The 17,805-nt window shown below is 40.5% G+C and overlaps 1 protein-coding gene and 1 non-coding gene across 15 annotated transcripts in view; both read right to left on the bottom strand.

The window, feature by feature from the left end:
• SYNE2 (spectrin repeat containing nuclear envelope protein 2) overlaps nt 1-17,805 on the bottom strand; it is a 343,315-nt gene that overhangs the window by 57,083 nt on the left and 268,427 nt on the right. For all 14 annotated transcript variants that reach the window (XM_027065882.2, XM_027065880.2, XM_027065884.2 and 11 more), the window contains 10 exons: nt 17,486-17,662; nt 15,560-15,715; nt 13,883-14,035; nt 7,842-8,012; nt 7,014-7,144; nt 4,716-4,920; nt 3,441-3,620; nt 2,603-2,731; nt 932-1,086; nt 674-818 (listed from right to left, as the gene is read on the bottom strand). In XM_027065882.2, the coding sequence (XP_026921683.2) occupies nt 674-818; nt 932-1,086; nt 2,603-2,731; nt 3,441-3,620; nt 4,716-4,920; nt 7,014-7,144; nt 7,842-8,012; nt 13,883-14,035; nt 15,560-15,715; nt 17,486-17,662 (1,602 nt within the window). The remainder of the gene's footprint in view (nt 1-673; nt 819-931; nt 1,087-2,602; nt 2,732-3,440; nt 3,621-4,715; nt 4,921-7,013; nt 7,145-7,841; nt 8,013-13,882; nt 14,036-15,559; nt 15,716-17,485; nt 17,663-17,805) is intronic.
• On the bottom strand, nt 14,370-14,454 carry TRNAQ-UUG (transfer RNA glutamine (anticodon UUG)). The gene has a single exon. It is a non-coding gene; the product is annotated as a tRNA-Gln (tRNA).

Genomic DNA, 17,805 nt, shown 5'->3' with positions numbered 1-17,805 from the left:
TTATTCCTCAACCTTCAGACTTAAGTACTATTATCACACCCATTTAAAGATAAGGAAACTAAGACAGAAAGAGGGCTGGTAATTTAATCGAGGTCACTCATTCACGGGTTTTTTGTTTTGGTTGTTCAATGAACTTCATTTTCATTGGAGGACCTTAATGTAACGATAAAGACTTAAATCATTTACATTAAAAATTACAGTGACTTAATCATGCACACTTTCAAAATGCAGTATTTGCCTATACCATCAAGAGTATTTCTGAATGCACATCAGTGTAAGCACAGGGAATAACCTCTGTCAAATTATTAAGGCTGCAATTATAATTATGCAATTCAATATTTTAGAGAATTATTCAGTGAATATGCAAAGATGAGTTGAAGTATTTTAGCCTGCTCTTGGTATGTTTGCATCCTATGGAAGCAAAGTTGTGCTAGAAGTTTCCCCTGTTGCAGAAAATCTAGTTCTCTCGTTAATAAAATAGAGCACTAAAACAAAATGTTGAAATTTATGAAATGTGTGAGAGTTTTACAAATAATCAATTGGCAAATGAATCTGCTTAAAGTCCTATATTCGATTGTTAGGGACTGATCGATTTAAATAGATTGCAATGAGTATCTTTCCTTGACTCCTGCCCCAGGGTGAATGTACAAAGCAGCGGAGAGCACAGGTTTACCTCGTATGTTTTCTGCTGTTCCAGGAGAGCTGGGAGGCTGTCAGCCATAGTCACCTTGAGCGTCTCTTCCGTCTTCTCCAGAAGCTGGACCCATTTTTCACAGCAATAAAGAAACTTTTCATTCAATCCTGTTGCCTGAAGCTCACTACAAAGGTTTGTACACAGACAAAACAGAACCATAAAACAATGACATTACTGAGCTCAAGTCAATAATTTTAGCTTAACTGAAACAGAATGAAAGAGGTGGGATGCTCTGACCTGCAGCGTTCCAGGGCTGTTGCCGTGGCCCGAATCCACTGTCGGTTCACATTTTGTAACGTCTTTATGGCTATATCACTAAGGGGGAGTTTGAGGCTTACTTCATTCAAATGTTCCACATCAGGTGACTGGGCTGTCAGTGCCAGCACATGGTTCTATTAAAAAAATTAAATTTCAGGTTTCTGGAGGCCAATAAGATATCTGGAAGATGAAAAGGACTCAGAGATCCTGCAGACCATCCTTATCTCAAAAATGAGGGAAAACTGGGAACCTCAATAGGTAGATGACTTACCCATGATCAAACAGCCAGTTAGTATTAGACTTGGACCTAAACCCTGGGCTCCCAATCCTGTGGCTTTTCTAGAATAAGTGCACACACGGTCAGCACCACAATGGCCCGGGAAATAGAAAATGATCTCAGATTTTGCCTTTGAGGGAGATGGAAATGAGATAGGAGTTTTGTCTTTTTTTTTTTTTTTTTTTTTTTTTTTTACAGGACCCATTTTGGACTTCAAAAGTCCTATGTATTCTGCCAACTTGACCTTCAACAGATCACAAAGCCAATGAAAATTTAGTCCTTAAAACGACCCTAGTAAAGCATGGTCCTTAAACATCTATATTTTGAAAGAACATGAAATCACGTGAAAGAAAATGCATCAGAATTTTATTTTTAAAATATTCCAGGGACAGCATCTAGGTCAATGGTATTTTAAGCAAACATCCTCGACAATATCCGTGCTATCACTACAGAACTCTGCCATCGCAATCTAGGTCAGGGTCAGCAAACTTTTTCTGTAAAGGGCCAGCTCATGAATAATTTAGCTTTCATGGGCCGTATGATCTCTGTCATAATTATTCACCTCTGCCGCTGCAGCATGAAAATTCCCACAATTAATAAATCAAAGGGCATGACTGTGTGCCAATAACAGTTTACACAAACTGGTGGAAGATGGGATTTGGATAGTGTGCCATAGTTGGCTGACTCTTGATCTAGGTTATGGATATCAGTCCTTAGGAGTTTGTACGACCCAGAATTCTTTAATTCTTCCATTCGTTGTTACTTATACTAAACTTACTAAGGTAATAAAGAAAAAAAATACAGAATTAATGTAATAGGGTATTTTATTTTTGACCTTTAGCGAACCAGAAAAATTCAATTAATCACAACAGCCAATGCCTAGATTATTCTAGTTCACTGAAGCTAATTAGTAAAGACGTCAAAAACTTTTAAATCTACTAAATTTACTGTGGCATATTACTAAAATAGATCTCTATGTTGTCATACTTTTCTAGACCTTATGGAAAATAAGGCAAGAATGAATGGCATATATACGACCATGCTCAAGGGGCACCTGGCTGGCTCAGTCAGTTAAACGTCCACCTCTTGATTTGGCTCAGGTCGTGATTTCATAGTTTATAGATTTGAGCTCTGCATCAGGCTCTGCATTGGGAGTGTGGAGCCGGCTTGAGGTTCTCTCTCTCTCTCCCTCTCTCTTGGCTCCTGCCCTCTTGCACGCTCTGTCTCTCTCAGAATACGTAAACTTTTTTTTTTTTAAATGACCATCCTCAAGAGTGAAGACATCAACAGATTCTGTAACTTAATAGTTATTAGCTTATCTTTTTATCCTATGGTGAGTCTAAGCCCTAAGGAAACACAAACATTGGCAATACCAGGAATAACTCAGGATTTTCTTCTTTTTCTTGATGGTAGAGTTTATCCAAATGCTCTTCTTCATGAGTAATGAGACCTTTTAAAGATTCCAGCCGTTCCCCAAAATCCTTGAACTGCGACAGGACAAACTAGAACAAGAGAGATTTTCATTAGAAATAATTTTCATGTGCATACACAACAAAATGAAACATAGTCTTGGGTGCTGATAAAAGCTCAAGGTGTTTTCGATTCCCAGCAGCTCATTATTATCTTGACTATTCAGAGGTGAATATTCAGAAGACTCCTGGTTTTTTTATTTTGTGCCTCTGGCAAAGCACTGAGCCTTCAGGGATGAATGGATTACCCTCTGGAGGGGGCATATAGAGGAGGGTTAGTGAGCACTCTGCTCCCTCAGTGTTGCTATTGATATTGAAAAGGGACATTGGAGCTCCATGGCCTTTTATGCAGGTTTTTGACAGCTCAGGCACTAAAGGCTTTTCAAAAAATGAATAAAGAATACAACGAATGGCTCTGGTTTAAGCAGCTACTTCTAGGACTCAAGTACCCCACTTGGAGATCCAAATAACTGTGAGATCTGAACAGAATAAGGAATATAATATCCTACTTCTTAAGCCAACATGTTCAATGAAGAAGAGATGCTTGCTTAAGATCTGCCCATTGCTCACTTAATTGAACAGTCACATCAGGGAATCTTTATGTTCAGGGCATCTTGATTGTGTAGTTTCCCCGAGGAGCAGCCCGGAAAGTACTAATAACTAGTACTTCATCAGATATAAGGAATTGAGGGTAGCTTGCAAATGTCCAAGACTACAAGTTGAATGGAAAAAGGACATGAACCTCAAATTCATTAGCTTTCACAAGCAGCATCTTTTCCAAGTAAGAAACCCTCTGGAGGGAGTGCAGTTGTGTAGAGAGGGGCACGTAGGTACTGGACTCTGTGAGCTGTGGAAGTCGATCCAGGAGAGCAGAATTCTGGAGAAAGGCGTCTTTCGTCTTCTGTACGTCATCCTGCAGTTCCTGGAGAAGCAACAGTGATCAGAAAACATTTCCTCCTCGTGTCACAACATAAATTCCTATCTCTGGGACTCCATCAACATCTAGGAGAATTTCTGCCCTAAAATTGTGGGCGTGGCTTTTTGTCATTGTTTATTTCAAAGAGCTGAAAAAGCTAAGCTTTCGTTATATGACGCACATCACTGGCGCTCCTCTGAAATATGTCATTTCTGACCTAAAACTGACAACTGATCAACAGAGTTGGGGCTTCCAATGTGCAGAAACTGTAGACCACCTGGGTAGAGTCCTATGTTTTATGTTTCTAATCATCAAACACTATAACGATCCATTTAGGGCCATTTTAAGAATCAATGCAACTCTGTCCTCTGAGACTTTATGACATAAACGGATTCATTTGCAGAGACCATAGAATCTCATTAATCAAGCTGATGTTAGGGTTACTCTATAAATGTGGTGTATGCAAAATTTGTTGAAACAACAAATTAGGTAGAAATTGATCAGAAATACAGATCACATTTGTTGCACTAAGTGGATTCATATTTTTTTATTTGACCTTTGGATTCAGAGGCTACAGAATGTATCTGGTCACCCAGTTTAAAACTAGAGACTATTCACTTTCTGGGCACTCATTATAATAGGACAAGATTACAGAGGAAATTATACAACTCTTAAATATAGTCTAAAAATGATCATACCCATAGAAAAGCCACATTAACATGGCATGAATCCATGATTATTTCTAAAGCAAGGGATTCAACATCTATTATTCTTAGATGATCACACTCAGTTGAGACACTTTTGCCTTTATTTGAGAGACCTTGTATGAGGCTTTTGCTTTAGAGTTTTACCTGCTAAAATGAAAGGGGAAACTTGGAACAAGGACCCTTGACCCAGCTACCTGTTGCCTAGACTTTGCTTCTGAGTCACCACTTGGCCCTCCCAACCCTGTACATCACAGCATGTTCACGTCCTACATGGCCTGCTCATGCACCTGTCCTGACCCACTTCTTTGTCCCTGTGGTCTGTCTAGTCCCTGGGTCATGGCCCTCTCTGTTGGGCTGTCTTGGCCTTCGTTTTCCCAATGGGCTTTGCAACCACCTTTACATCCTGCAGGGCCCGGGTCAGGATCTCTGCTAGGTTGTTTCCAGACATGTTGATGTTTTCAAGCTGTTGATACTTTGCTTCCTGCTGCTCCAGCCTTGCTGCAGCTTCGGTGTGAGCACTGTTATGGGCCTTCCAGAGCTGCAACAGACTCTGGGCCTTCTGCAACTGCTCTGCAATGTCTTGGTTTACCTGGGTCCACCTGTCAGAACAACATGAACAAAAGGGCCCTCATACCATCCTTCCCTTTGCAGCAAAAGCACACTGCACACATTCTACCGGTAAGTCAAGAGCAGATGGGTTGTTAAGGCACAAATGCCTTTTTTAACTAATGTATCACCATTATATAAACAAAAACAGCAGTCCAAATTAAGATATTTACTTGACTTTATAATTATCAACAAAAACTACCAAATTTGTGATTGGCATGATCTATTGTATTACGAATGCCTGTTAGGCAAAGGTAGAGAAATTGATGAAAACTTCTCCACATGGGAGGGGTTTACATGGGGGGGGGGGGTCTTTAAATGGGCCTTATTTAAATTGAGTTTATGCCAAGTTTATTTTCTAATGATAAAAGCAACATGTTCCTTATATAACAGTGGAAATAAAGGAAATTGCTTTTATTCCATATACAGACTGAATAACCTCTTTCCCATGTGACTTAAACATTTCCCATTATTAATAAAAAAATGAGTCTAATTTTGTTTGTTAAGTCAGTCTAATTTTAAATGGCTGTACACAACAGGCTTTAAGTGGTCTGTTTTTTAATTACCAAATTCAAGTTTAGTATGGGTACTGAAATAATTTTTAATCTGTGCTTTCAAATCTAATGCTCAGATACAACTTTGTTCCAAAGATCTTTTCCCACATGTCAAGATATTGGTCTTAAACTAGATTTCTGAGAGAATTAGTTTGGTCAAAGAATAAGAACGTGTAAACATTTTTAAGGTTATAGCTATACATATGGTCAAACTAGCTTTCTGGAAAAATTATAATATTTACATTTTACCTGAAACACATAAGAATGCTTGTTTCATGATAGCCTTGACTCTGCTAAATAGATGGAAAAGGTGAAAAATGGCACAGTGGCTTTATTTTTATGCATTTCAAAATCTTACCAGAACAATGTTTTTCCTAAACAATATTTTCCCCAATTATAATAGAACGTGCACTCATCATGAAAGAAAACAAAATCCCACCAACCACATATGTTTAAATCTATCTATCCCTATATCTGTACCTACATTATACCTCACCTTCCTACCTACCTCCTTGCCTACCTATCTATAAAGAGAAGGTTATGAAAAAACAAAAAACAAAAACACCCCCTGACATCTCATTGATCTATAGATAACTACTGTTAGCATCTTGGTGCTGTCTTCTTCAACCTTTTTCAACAAGCCTTCTGATACATCTTGTGGCAACAATTGAACGTGTATGTGTAGCAGCGACAATTGAATCCCTTCAATAGCAAACTGCATCGCCATGTTTTGAGGGTGGGCCCAATACTGTAAGTGGCATCACAGACACGTCTATGCTCCTCCTTACTCCCCCTCCTTCCCTTCTTCCAATAAGGACTGGATCATGAGCTGAGGATGTCACCGCAGCGTATGTAAATTTGATGTCTCTTATTCACAACGCTTGTCCAAAGTGGATTTACCAGAGAGGCTGAATCTACATGGAGGAAGGGTGGAGGACACTGAGGGTAGCCTAATCTCTTCATCGCTGGCTTAAAAATCAAATTCTCTTCAAGCTGAATTTCATATCCCATTCAGCAAAATTAAAGGCTTGCAATTAACCAGGGCCACCCTCCTTAGAAGGAGCTTTCCACCATAAGCAGTTCATCAAAGAATTCCTTCCAATCTCACAAATCACGTCCCCTCAAGAGGGTAATAACATCCCCTTTCTTCCATCTTAGGTTTCCAGTGAAACACATTGTCCTTCTGAGCACCCTGTACTCTGTCTCAGCCTGGGAGTTTGGTATCCGTGAGGATCGCACTGGGCAGTTGGTCTATACCCTCTGAAAGCGGCTACCCAGGCTACGAGGGAAGTAATTGCCTTCAGAAAATCAAGTCTTACGTAAACGAGATGCTTCAAAGCAAAAGAACCACAGTAGCACAAAACCAGATTATCTCAGATGCCGAAGCTTTACAAAGCTGATGTCGCTTCGCAACTCCAGTGGCGCAATCAGCCCGCGGTACTTATACAAAGCTGATGTCACTTCATTTACCATGTGTATTGAGATAAGGAAATCTATCTCCTCTGTTATCCCATCTGTATCTTAAAGCATACCTGGCATGAGTATTTTGGCATTTCTCTTCGATTATTTCAGCAACCGAGGGGCAGTGATCTTTGAGTTTTCGAATCACCTCCTGCAGTTTCTCCCAGCTTGCTTCACTGCTCTCAGCTTCATCTTGAAGAGACTGAGAAGAACAGAGCAGAAACATTCACTTCAGAATGGCCTGGCCACATCCAAGGGAGGCAGCTGCTTTTCAGCACGTCTGCTACATCACAATAATATTAACGCTCAGAACTTAATAGGACTGGGGAAAATTACTAGAAATGTGAAGAGGAAACCCACTGAGGAGGTATCCTTTCATCTGAGGCTACAACATTAAAAAGTATGCTAACACGGGGAGCCTGGGTGGCTCAGTCAGTTACGCGCCTGACCCTTGATTTCGGCTCAGGTCATGATCTCCTGGTTTGCGAGTTTGAGCCTCGCACTGGGCGCTGCGCTGACAGCACGGGGTCTGCTTGGGAGGCCTCTCTCTGCCTCTACCCCCCTCACGCTCTCTCTGTCTCCAAATAAATAAATAAACTTAAAAAAAAAACAAAAAAAACAAAAAAAACCATGCCAACACACACCCCCCCAAAGACCAAACTTTTAAACTGTGAGATAATATGGACATGAATAATAGAGAAAAATCCAATGTAAACTTTGGAGCCGCTCATCTGGCTCATTTTGGAATTCCATGTCCTCCTTTTGATGCTGCTATTTAAGACGCTGTTTTGTGCTTCTCTGTGGACAGCACAAAGGCAGCTGTGTCCATTTCCGCACCTGCCTCCACCGGAGGTCTTCTGCCAACCAGGCAGCACCGTGCCACGATCTGCTGAATTTACCTGGAGGTTCTGCACCTGGCATCCTAAGGCCTCTAATGACAAAAGCCCAGGCTTGCTGTGCTCCATGCAGTACCAGAATCGGATTGTCATCGTCGCCACCTCATCATACAGGCTTTTGTAAATCTTCCACTCCTGCAAAACAGACTGCGTGGAGGTCTTGAGCTCGTTGACCTATGTGAAAAGTGTAAAGATATTTAGAAACTCATTGAGAAGAGGCTCCCTCATCATTTTGTTCCCTTCTAAGGATTCTACCATGGTATCTAATTTAGGCATTTCAGCTTGAGAGTATGGGGGAAGGGGCTCCTGGGTGGCTTGATCTCGGCTCAGGTCCTGATCTCAGGGTTTGTGAGTTCGAGCCGTCTATCAGCGTAGAGCCTGCTTGGGATTCTGTCTCTCCCTTTCTCTGCCCCTCCCCCCACTCACTCTCTCTTGGTCTCTCTCTCTCTCTCTCTCTTTCAAAATAAATAAACTTAAAAAAGAGAAGGTATTGGGAGAGCTTCAGTGATTAACTGAGGTGGGAAGAGTAGTCAATAAACAAAAAAGATCAGAGAAGACTGAGTTTTAAAACAGGTGAATGAAAACGAGATCTGAAGCCAGAGGGACCAGCAGGGACAGAGTTCAGCCTACCGGGAGACAGCTGAGGGAGGGAATAATGGATGAGGAACAGAATCTGTGAGTACATATTTCAGCAACACCTAATTAGCTTTCTGATCATGGGCAAGTTATTGAACTCTTGAGTCGATTTCCCTACTCACAAAACAGATACAGTAAATAGAAACATAAATAAAATAGTGTCTGTGGAAATATTCTGCAAACTGTAAAGCACTGTAATTGTCAAATTACTGTTACTGGCACCTGAGTCCGCATAAATTGGAGAGGAATGTGCTCGGTCAAAATGATGAGCAAGTGAAAGTAGGAGGAAATGAGATGATCTCAGATACAATTGCGAATATGTAAGTATGTATATTTTTATATGTTGCATAAAGAACATTTACAACTCAACAGTAAAACGACAAATAACCAAAGGATTAAATTGGGCGAAGGATTAGATATCTACTAAAGAACATCCACAGTCCTTAGAGAAACCTAAATCTATACGACAATGAGATGCCATTTCACATCCACTAAGATGTCTATAAATCCAAGTTGGGTAATAATCAGTGTTGGCAAGACTGTGGAAAAACTGGAACGTTCATATATTGCTGGTGGAAACATAAAACTGTACAGCCTCCGTAGAAAATGGTTTGGCAGTTCCACAAAAAGTTAAGTATAGAGTTACCATATGACCTACTAATTCCACTCTTAGGTATATACCCCAGAGAAATGGAAGCATATGCTCATATAAAAATCTGTACACAAATGTTCATAGCAGCAGATTCATAATAGCTTAAAAGTGGAAACAATCCTGGGGCGCCTGGGTGGCTCAGTCAGTTAAGCGTCCGACTTCAGCTAAGGTCATGATCTCGCGGTTCATGAGTTCGAGCCTTGCCTCGGGCTCTGCGCTGATAGCTCAGAGCCTGGAGTCTTTTGGATTCTGTGTCTCCCTCTCTCTCTGCCCCTCCTCCGCTCATTCTCATTCTCATTCTCTCTCTCCCTCCCTCAAAAATAGGTAAAACATTAAAAAAAATTTTTTTTAAAGTGGAAACAACCCCAATGTCCATCAACGAATAAACTGTGGAATACTATTCATCCATAAAGTTCTGAAACATACTATAATATTGATGTTGGAAACATGCTAAAACAGACAGATAAGACCACGTCGTATAATTCCACGTGTATGAAGTGTCCAGAGCAGCATATACATAAGAGATAGCAAGTAGATTAGTGCTTCCAGGGATGAAAGGTAGGGAAGAATGAAAAGTGAGTAATGGGCGTTTCTTTTTGAGTTGACAAAAATGTCCCGGAATTAGAGAGTAGCGATGGTTGTGTATCTCTGTGAATATACTAAAAACCATTGGGTTATACACTCAAAAGGTAAGTTTATGGTATCATCTCAATTTAAAATAAGGATCTGAGTATAAATGGAGTGTGATCAGTATGTTGGCCCAGCTTTATTTATGATGTGATGTCAAGTTTTGGATGTGACCGTACAGGCCTGTATTCAGGCCCTCTGTTCTCTGCTTAACATCTACAGGGAGCTGCCTCAAACCCTGCCCCAAACAGAGATGGATCAAAAACAACCTGGGATGCCAAAACGTCAGTCTCACACTGGCAACTGCGTAGCCCATATGTCTTTATATGGGCTGAATGGCTCAGAAAAACAATCCACCATTAAGAAAGAATAAAAGACAGTAAGGGAAAAAAGGAGGCAGGACGGGAACTCCTTATAGATGTGCCTTTTTTTTTCTTTTATTTTTTATATTTTGTTTATTTTTGAGAGAGAGAGAGAGAGAGAATGCAAGCAGGGGAGGGGCAGAGAGAGGGGGAGACACAGAATCCGAAGCAGGCTCCAGGCTCGAAGCCGTCAGCACAGAGCCCAACGCGGGGCTCGAACCCATGAACTGTGAGATCATGACCTGAGCTGAAGTCGGACACTCAACTGACTAAGCCACCCAGGCACCCCTAGATGTACCTTTTGGAAGCTTGGGGCCTATCTGGGTGGCAGGGATGATCCTGACACACAGGTGCCTATAGGCACATGGCTGCATAAGGCATTGTCATGGTCCAAGGACTTCATGGCTCCCACATACAAAGTTGGTGCAACTTCTGGTGCACTTAAGGGCAACCCTTCGAATATTACAGCTTCAGGGAAAAGAAATGGCACATGTGGTTTGGGGGAAAGGATAAGAAAACCATTAAGCAAAATTCACTACGCTAGAAACAAGAAGGAACATTTTCAGAATGTTAAAAGTACAATCAGCCAGTAGGGCAGCACTGAATGCCATATAGGCATTGCTACAAAGGTAGAAAGACGTAGGTATTATCATCCCTATTTCATAGACCAGGAAATTGAGGCTTCACGAGGTTAAGCACCTGCCCTAGGACGGAGATACAAAATGGGGCTGCTAAGATTTTTCTTTAGGCAGAGACTTAAAGCCCTTGTTTTTATTTTTTATTTATTTTTTTATTTTGTTTTTGTTTTGTTTTGTTTTGTTTTGTTTTTAAGCCCTTGTTTTTAAAGACGAGGCTCTACTAACTCTGGAGAACTTATGGAAGGATGATGTAAGTTGTGTGTTTTCTACATTAAAAAAAAAAAAAAAAAGCTTTGGAGCACCTGGCTGGCTTAGTCGGTACAACATGTGACTCTCATCTTGGGGTCATGAGTTGGAGCCCCAAGTTGGGGCTAGAGACAACTTTAAAAAATCAAAAAAAATAAGTAGGTTTATTGAGATATAACTCACAGTCCATACAATTCACCTATTTGAAGTCAAGTCACCAAAATCAGTGTTAGGACATTTGCATCACCATGAAAAGAAACCCCATACCCACTAGCAGTCACTCCTCATTCTTCTCTAACCCTTTCTCAGCCAAAGTCTACCTTTTGTCTTTAAAGAATTTGCCTATTAAGGACATTTCATATAAATGGAATCATACAACATGTGGTTCTTTGGCAACTGCCTTCTTTCACTTAGCATGATGTTTTCAAGACCATCAGTGTTGTAGCAAGTATCAGTACCTCATTCTTTCTTATGGCTGAATAATATCCCGTTGCACGGAAATTCTATCTATCTATCTATCTATCTATCTATCTATCTATCTATCTATCTATCTATCTGAGTAGGCTCCACACCCAGCGTGGTGCCCAATACAGGGCTTGAACTCACAACCCTGAGTTCGAGACTGGAGCTGAGACCAAGAGTTGGACTCTCAAGAGACTGAGCCACACAGGCACCCCTTGATATACAATTTACCTATCCATTTATAAACCGAGGGATGTTGGGATTGTTTCTACTTTTTGGCTATTATGAATCACCCTGCTGTGAACATTATTGTGTAAGTTTTTGGTGTGGACACATGTTCTCCTTTCTCTTGGGTACTTACGAGTAAAGTTGTTGAGTCCTAAGATAACTCTATGTTTAAATATTTTAGGACTTGCCACACTCTTTTCCAAAGCAGCTGCTCCATTTTGTATTCGCTGGCAGTGTATGTATGAGAGTTTCAAGGTCTCCATATCCTTGCTAACATTTGTTATTTTCTGCCTTATTATTATCACTACGGAGGTGGGTATGGAGTATTTCATTGAAGTTTTGAATTATATTTCCTTTATTAATGATACTGGGCATCTTTTCATGTACTTATTGACCATTCATACCTTCTTTAGAGAAATATCTATTCAGATCACTTGCTCATGTTTTCCCTTTGGTTATGTCCTTTATATATTGTAGACACAAGCCCCTAAGTATGTAAATATTTTCGTCCATTCTGTGGTTTGTCATTTCACTTTGTTGATGATGTCCTTTGAAACACAAAAGTGTTTAGTGTTGATGAAATCCAGTTTTCTTCTTGTGCTTTTGTTGTCATATCTAAGAAACTATTGCCTAATCCAGTCAGGAAGATTTCTGCCTCTGTTTTCTTCTAAGAGTTCTGTAGTTTTAGCGTTTACATCTTTGATCCATTTAATTTTTATATACGGTGTGAAGGTGGGGTCTAACTTCATTCTTTTGAATGTGGACATACAGCTGTTCTAGTACCGGTTTTGGAGAAGACTATCCCCCCCGCCTCCCACCCTGGATTTGTCTTGGCATCCTAGTCTAAAAATTAGTTGGTTATAATGTGAGGGTTTATTTCTGGACTCTTAATTCTATTCCATTTATCTAGATGTCTATCTTTTACATTAGTACTATCGGCATGTTTTTACTTGCATTATCTCAATCTTCTCTATCCCAACATTTTTATCATAATTCACTGTGTGGTGGGGTGCTTGGGTGGCTCAGTTGGTTGAGGGTCCAACTTCAGCTCAGGTCATGATCTCATGGTTTGTGAGTTCGAGCCCCTGATTGGGCTCTCTGCTGTCAGCGCCGATCTCGTTTCAGATCCTCTGTCCCCCCTCTCTCTGCACCTCCTTCACTTACACTCTCTCAAAAAATAAATAAACATTTAAAAAAATCACTGTGTTGTGATTATCTATTCAAGTATGTTTTCTCTGGTGGTCTGCGAGCCCTTTGACGGTAGGATCCATTTATTTTCTCGTTTATCTTTGTACTGTTGGCAGTGAACATAGTGACTCACAGAAGATATGTTCAACAAATGACTCACACAAGATATGGTAAGCTCATCTCTATCTTTCCTGCCCGAGTTCTGGGGGAAAAATGAGGCCGAGGGTCACCAATGAATTTCATTTATACAGGTTATTCCCAATTCCCTCTTGGAACAAATAGTCAAAAGCAGATTTTAGTAGATGACAAATAATCCACAATAAGGACTTCTGGGAAATATGGACACACCTACAATTGGCTAGTATTTAGTTTTCTCCCTCCATTTGTGAGGAGCCAACAAGGTTGCAGTATGTAGAGATGCCTGCCTTTTCTCTTTTGGTGCTCTACTCCTGGAAGGGGTAAAGGCAGACTTTAACATTATCTTTCCTAAGCTGACCAGACATCTTCCACACTCCTCCTCTTTACTTTCTCTTCACCGCAAACTGTGTTCTCCTCACCTCTGGAATTCTCCATATGCTGACCATGCTTCTCGCTTAATAGAGGTTACAAGAGACGGGATCATTCCCTGCCCAAGGCACCTCCCTGGATGTGCTTTCTCATAGCTGCCCCTGTATATCTGCCCAGGAAATAGTGCCAGATGCTCTGTTGGGGCGGGGGGTGGAGACATTTTTGTCTGTGAGTACGTTAGACAAAACAAAGATAACCAAGTGGATTTCTAGCTTGCCAATGGTGTTGGAATTGGTGGCTACACCTCCATCCGGTGCCAAAAAAAAAAAAGGGGGGGGGATTTGAAATGCCTTTCTCTATTTCACTTCAGTATTTCTCTAAGCAACTCTTCAGTTTTTGATATGGAGTGAGTTTCCGTGACTAAACACATCAACAAAAAGATGAAAGAAGGCTATATGAGGAGAAATAGTGTACTTCAAATGAAATGAGTTCTAGTACCTGGCTGATAACACTGCTTCTCTTTTGAAATAACCCATCAATTCTGGATGCTGTGTCTTCTAACAATGGCATGGTCCCACTCTCCGAAGTCAGGTAACATTGTCTCAACTCATCAAGGGCCTTGGATTTACTTGCCAGTTGATTTTCTATATCCTGGAAGGGCAAGAGGAAAAAGTTTGCATATGCACAACATTACGGAACAATAAGGTGTAAGTAAGAGACAGGAGTTTGGCCTTTTCGAGTAAAAATGGCATTACAATATGTAATTAAATAACATCACATCAAAGACATTTTAATAATACATTTGATTCCATTTTTGCACTTATTACAGTATGAATTTTTATAAGTTTAATTATTACATGTATCTAGATTAAAACAATTTAATATGTATTTTTGATAGAGAGACAGAGCGCAAGCAGGGGAGGCGCACAGAGAGAAGGAGACACACAATCCGAAGCAGGCGCCAGGTCCTGTGCTGTCAGCACAGAGCCCGACGCGGGGCTCGAACCCACAAACCACGAGATCATGACCCGAGCCAAAGTCGGACGCTCAACCGACTGAGCCACCCAGGCACCCCTAGATTTTAGAATAGTCTAGGTAATAAGTCCTCATCATCATGGTACAGTAGAACGAGTCCAGGAGATCTAGTCCCCATGCCATGTCTGTCCCATACTGGCTGTCTCACCTGACATTAAGTCATCAAACCTCCAAGCCTGTATTTTCTCATCTGGAAACTAGCAATGATAGCCCAGGCCGTGGACAGTTTAGAACTCAAGTGAAACCAGGGTGGCCTGTGGGGGGCGGCACGGCACGGACCTGTGGACCGTAGGCTTCCCGTGAAGGTTACGTTGAATCTAAGGCTGCTGTAAGAATTCTAAATGGAATGGCTAGTGGGTAGTTAGAAGCAGGATATGACCACTTGCACAGATCTCTTATAATGGTGTTGCTGCTCACATCTCATGTCCAGGATGATTAACCTTCTCAGGACAACTGGGGTGTGACCTGACCTTCCCACCCCAGCAGGGAGGAGCCTGTGTCCTCAGGCAGTAGGTCCAGAAGCAGCATACGTCTGCAGCTACAAGGGCAGCTGAAGTGTCTTCAATAGGCAGTGACACAATCAGGGCAGTACTTACGGAGGATTAATGTATGTGTGGGTGAGACTAAGTGACCTGGCAAATGACAACTGAACAAAAGGGGGCCAGGCCAATATCCTTAAGCTCAACTGTGATTTAGACCGTAGTTCCAAGGGATGACCGGTCCTTTCGGAACATTATTACACAGAAGGTAAAAGAAAATCATTTTCCTCTGAAGACGCAGAATGAAATACTAAAACTAATGGAAACCTTAGAGTAATTGCATAAGTACTGGGTGAATTAATAAAAAACTGGGAAATATGAAATAAAAATTCCCTTTGAGCATTTTCTTTGAGGAGCCACATTCAAGTCTTAGGAACAATAACTGAAGATACCTTCTTCTGCTTCTCACACACAAAAAATTGCATCTTGTAATTTTGTAAAACCCATGGATGATTATTATCTCCTTTGCATAATGAAGTAAGTACCTGGGGGTCTGGAGGGGTCCCTCGAAAGTGCAGCCACTTGCCCTCCTCCTTGGGGCCGAAGCAGCGACGGAACAGCCTGGCCACGCCGTGTGGACAGGCGCCGTGTGCCTTCTCACCTGACAATCCAGAAGCATCCTGTGCACGGAGATCACACTTCCAGGTTTTTGTAAAGTTTTCAGTCTCTCCTCTTGCGCCTCCATCCAGTTGTTCAAAATCTGTATTTTGTTTTCCGTCTCGGTGATACTTTCCAAAAGTTGTTCTAAATGTTGTATCTTTAAGGTATAAGTAAGAAAATAAAAATTTCTCATTTTAAACCAGATGCTTTAAAATGTAAATGCCATGATGGTTATTTTTAACAAAATAATTTTGCTTCTTCGCAGATTCATCATACTTAGCACAAGATTTCCCAATAACTTTTGGAATAAAGATTCATATTAGGAAATATGAATTCAGTGTTTGAAAGCTAACCTGCTAAGCAAACTGGCTGTTTTGGAGTTTCATTAACACCTGTACAAATAAAATCATGTTGCTAACATTCAATAACATGTTGAATAACATTCAACTCAAATTCAACGCAATTTTTCATTGCATTATCGATTGATATACATAAAGCTTAAGAAAACTTTCTTTCCCTAGACTTTCTTCATTAGAGTCATTTAAAAATTAAGTCAATATCAAACATATCACAAATAATTTATCAACTTAATAAAATAGTGACCTTTTTTAATTAAAAGATTTTTAAACATTTATCCATTTTTGAGAGACAGAGACAGAGTGCCAGTGGGGGGAGGGGCAGAGGGAGGGAGACACAGAATCCGAAGCAGGCTCCAGGCTCCGAGCTGTCAGCACAGAGCCTGGCGTGGGGCTCAAACCCACAAACTGTGAGATCATGCCCTGTGCCAAAGTCAGATGCTTAACCAACTGAGCCACCCAGGCGCCCCAATAATAACTGTTTTTAATGTCTGCAATTCTTGTCATTTCCAATGCTCACAATTTTTATTAGGTTATAATGACTGTATATGTAAAGTTTTTTTGAAAATTGGAAAGGCTGCCCAATCTTTTAAACGAATGGACACAGTATAATTCGATTAATTATTCCTCCATCGGTGGAAATTTAGGCATTTTACATTTTTCACCAGTATAAATAATGTGGAACACTTTATGTGCATATTTTTCCTTTTCTGAAGGGCTATGTACTTAAGATAAACGTTGAGAGGAGACACTGCTGAATTAGGAAACAAGATGATTATTCTAGTTCTTGAAATTTTCTGAATGCTTTCTAAAAGGGGATATAAGCCATGATCTGCATATGAATGTGATAGCTTTGGGCTCTTAGCTCTATCTTACTAAATTTTTCAAATTTAATAAATATATAATGTTACATCATGTTTATTCTGAATGCCTGATAACTGAAGTTGTAATCTTCTCACGTTGGTTTGCTAATAACACATTTTTTCTTTGGTGAACTGTCTGTTCGCGTTCTTTGTCCATTCCTGCACTTGAACCTTAATTGTCTAAATCCATTTGTATGCATTCTCTACACATAAAGAAATCAATCAGTTGTTAACCTCAATTATATATAAATATTAAGTATGTCTCTAAGAATAAGTTTTCTTAATATTGTCAGAGTCATGGAATGAAAATCTACCAAAAGACCACATCCATTTTCCTGCCTTTTCATAATCTTTTCACAGCTGTAATAGCTTTGCCACTCTTGAACATTTACTTTCATGGAAAATGTCAAAATCTCCGACCATTTAGTAGTCTCACATAATACTTGGTATCTTCTCAAATAAAATTCCTCCTCTTCACTGGCCTAACTCAATTTCCCACTAGGAAGTCTCAAAGAAATGATAACTCTTTCTTCCTCTCTTGTACGCACCGATTGGAGAATGCCAGAATGTAGGCTTTACAAAAGGGTCATAGCTGAGAGAATTGTTAGTCTTAACCATAAATTAACCATAGGAATAGCTTTTCACGTTTTTCAGAAAGTGGCATTTTGCAAAGGCCAAAATCATACAAACTGTGACACACGAGCACACCTTTCTATTCAGTGTTCCATGCATCCGGTGCCATTGGCGGTTCATCTCTCCCAGGTGTTCTGCAAACTCTGTTCTCTCATAGCGCTTACTTTCTACATCACAGGTGCTTAACTGAAGTAAGGACTGGTTAACAAAGTCCACTATCCATTGTTTATAGTCCATCTCCATTCTGAACTCCTAAAACAAACAAATAAACAAAATTAAACTACCAAAGCCTGAACGGAAGTAGGTTGAACCGGATCCCGCCACGCTAGGGAGCCCCAAGCTCCCATTCGTTAAAGGGGCACCTGTCTAGAGTTGTAGTCCATCCTCTTCCCCCC

Source organism: Acinonyx jubatus, chromosome B3, assembly GCF_027475565.1.
Source record: "Acinonyx jubatus isolate Ajub_Pintada_27869175 chromosome B3, VMU_Ajub_asm_v1.0, whole genome shotgun sequence".
Classification (NCBI taxonomy): Eukaryota; Metazoa; Chordata; class Mammalia; order Carnivora; family Felidae; genus Acinonyx; species Acinonyx jubatus.
This window is presented reverse-complemented; position numbering and strand designations above follow the sequence as displayed.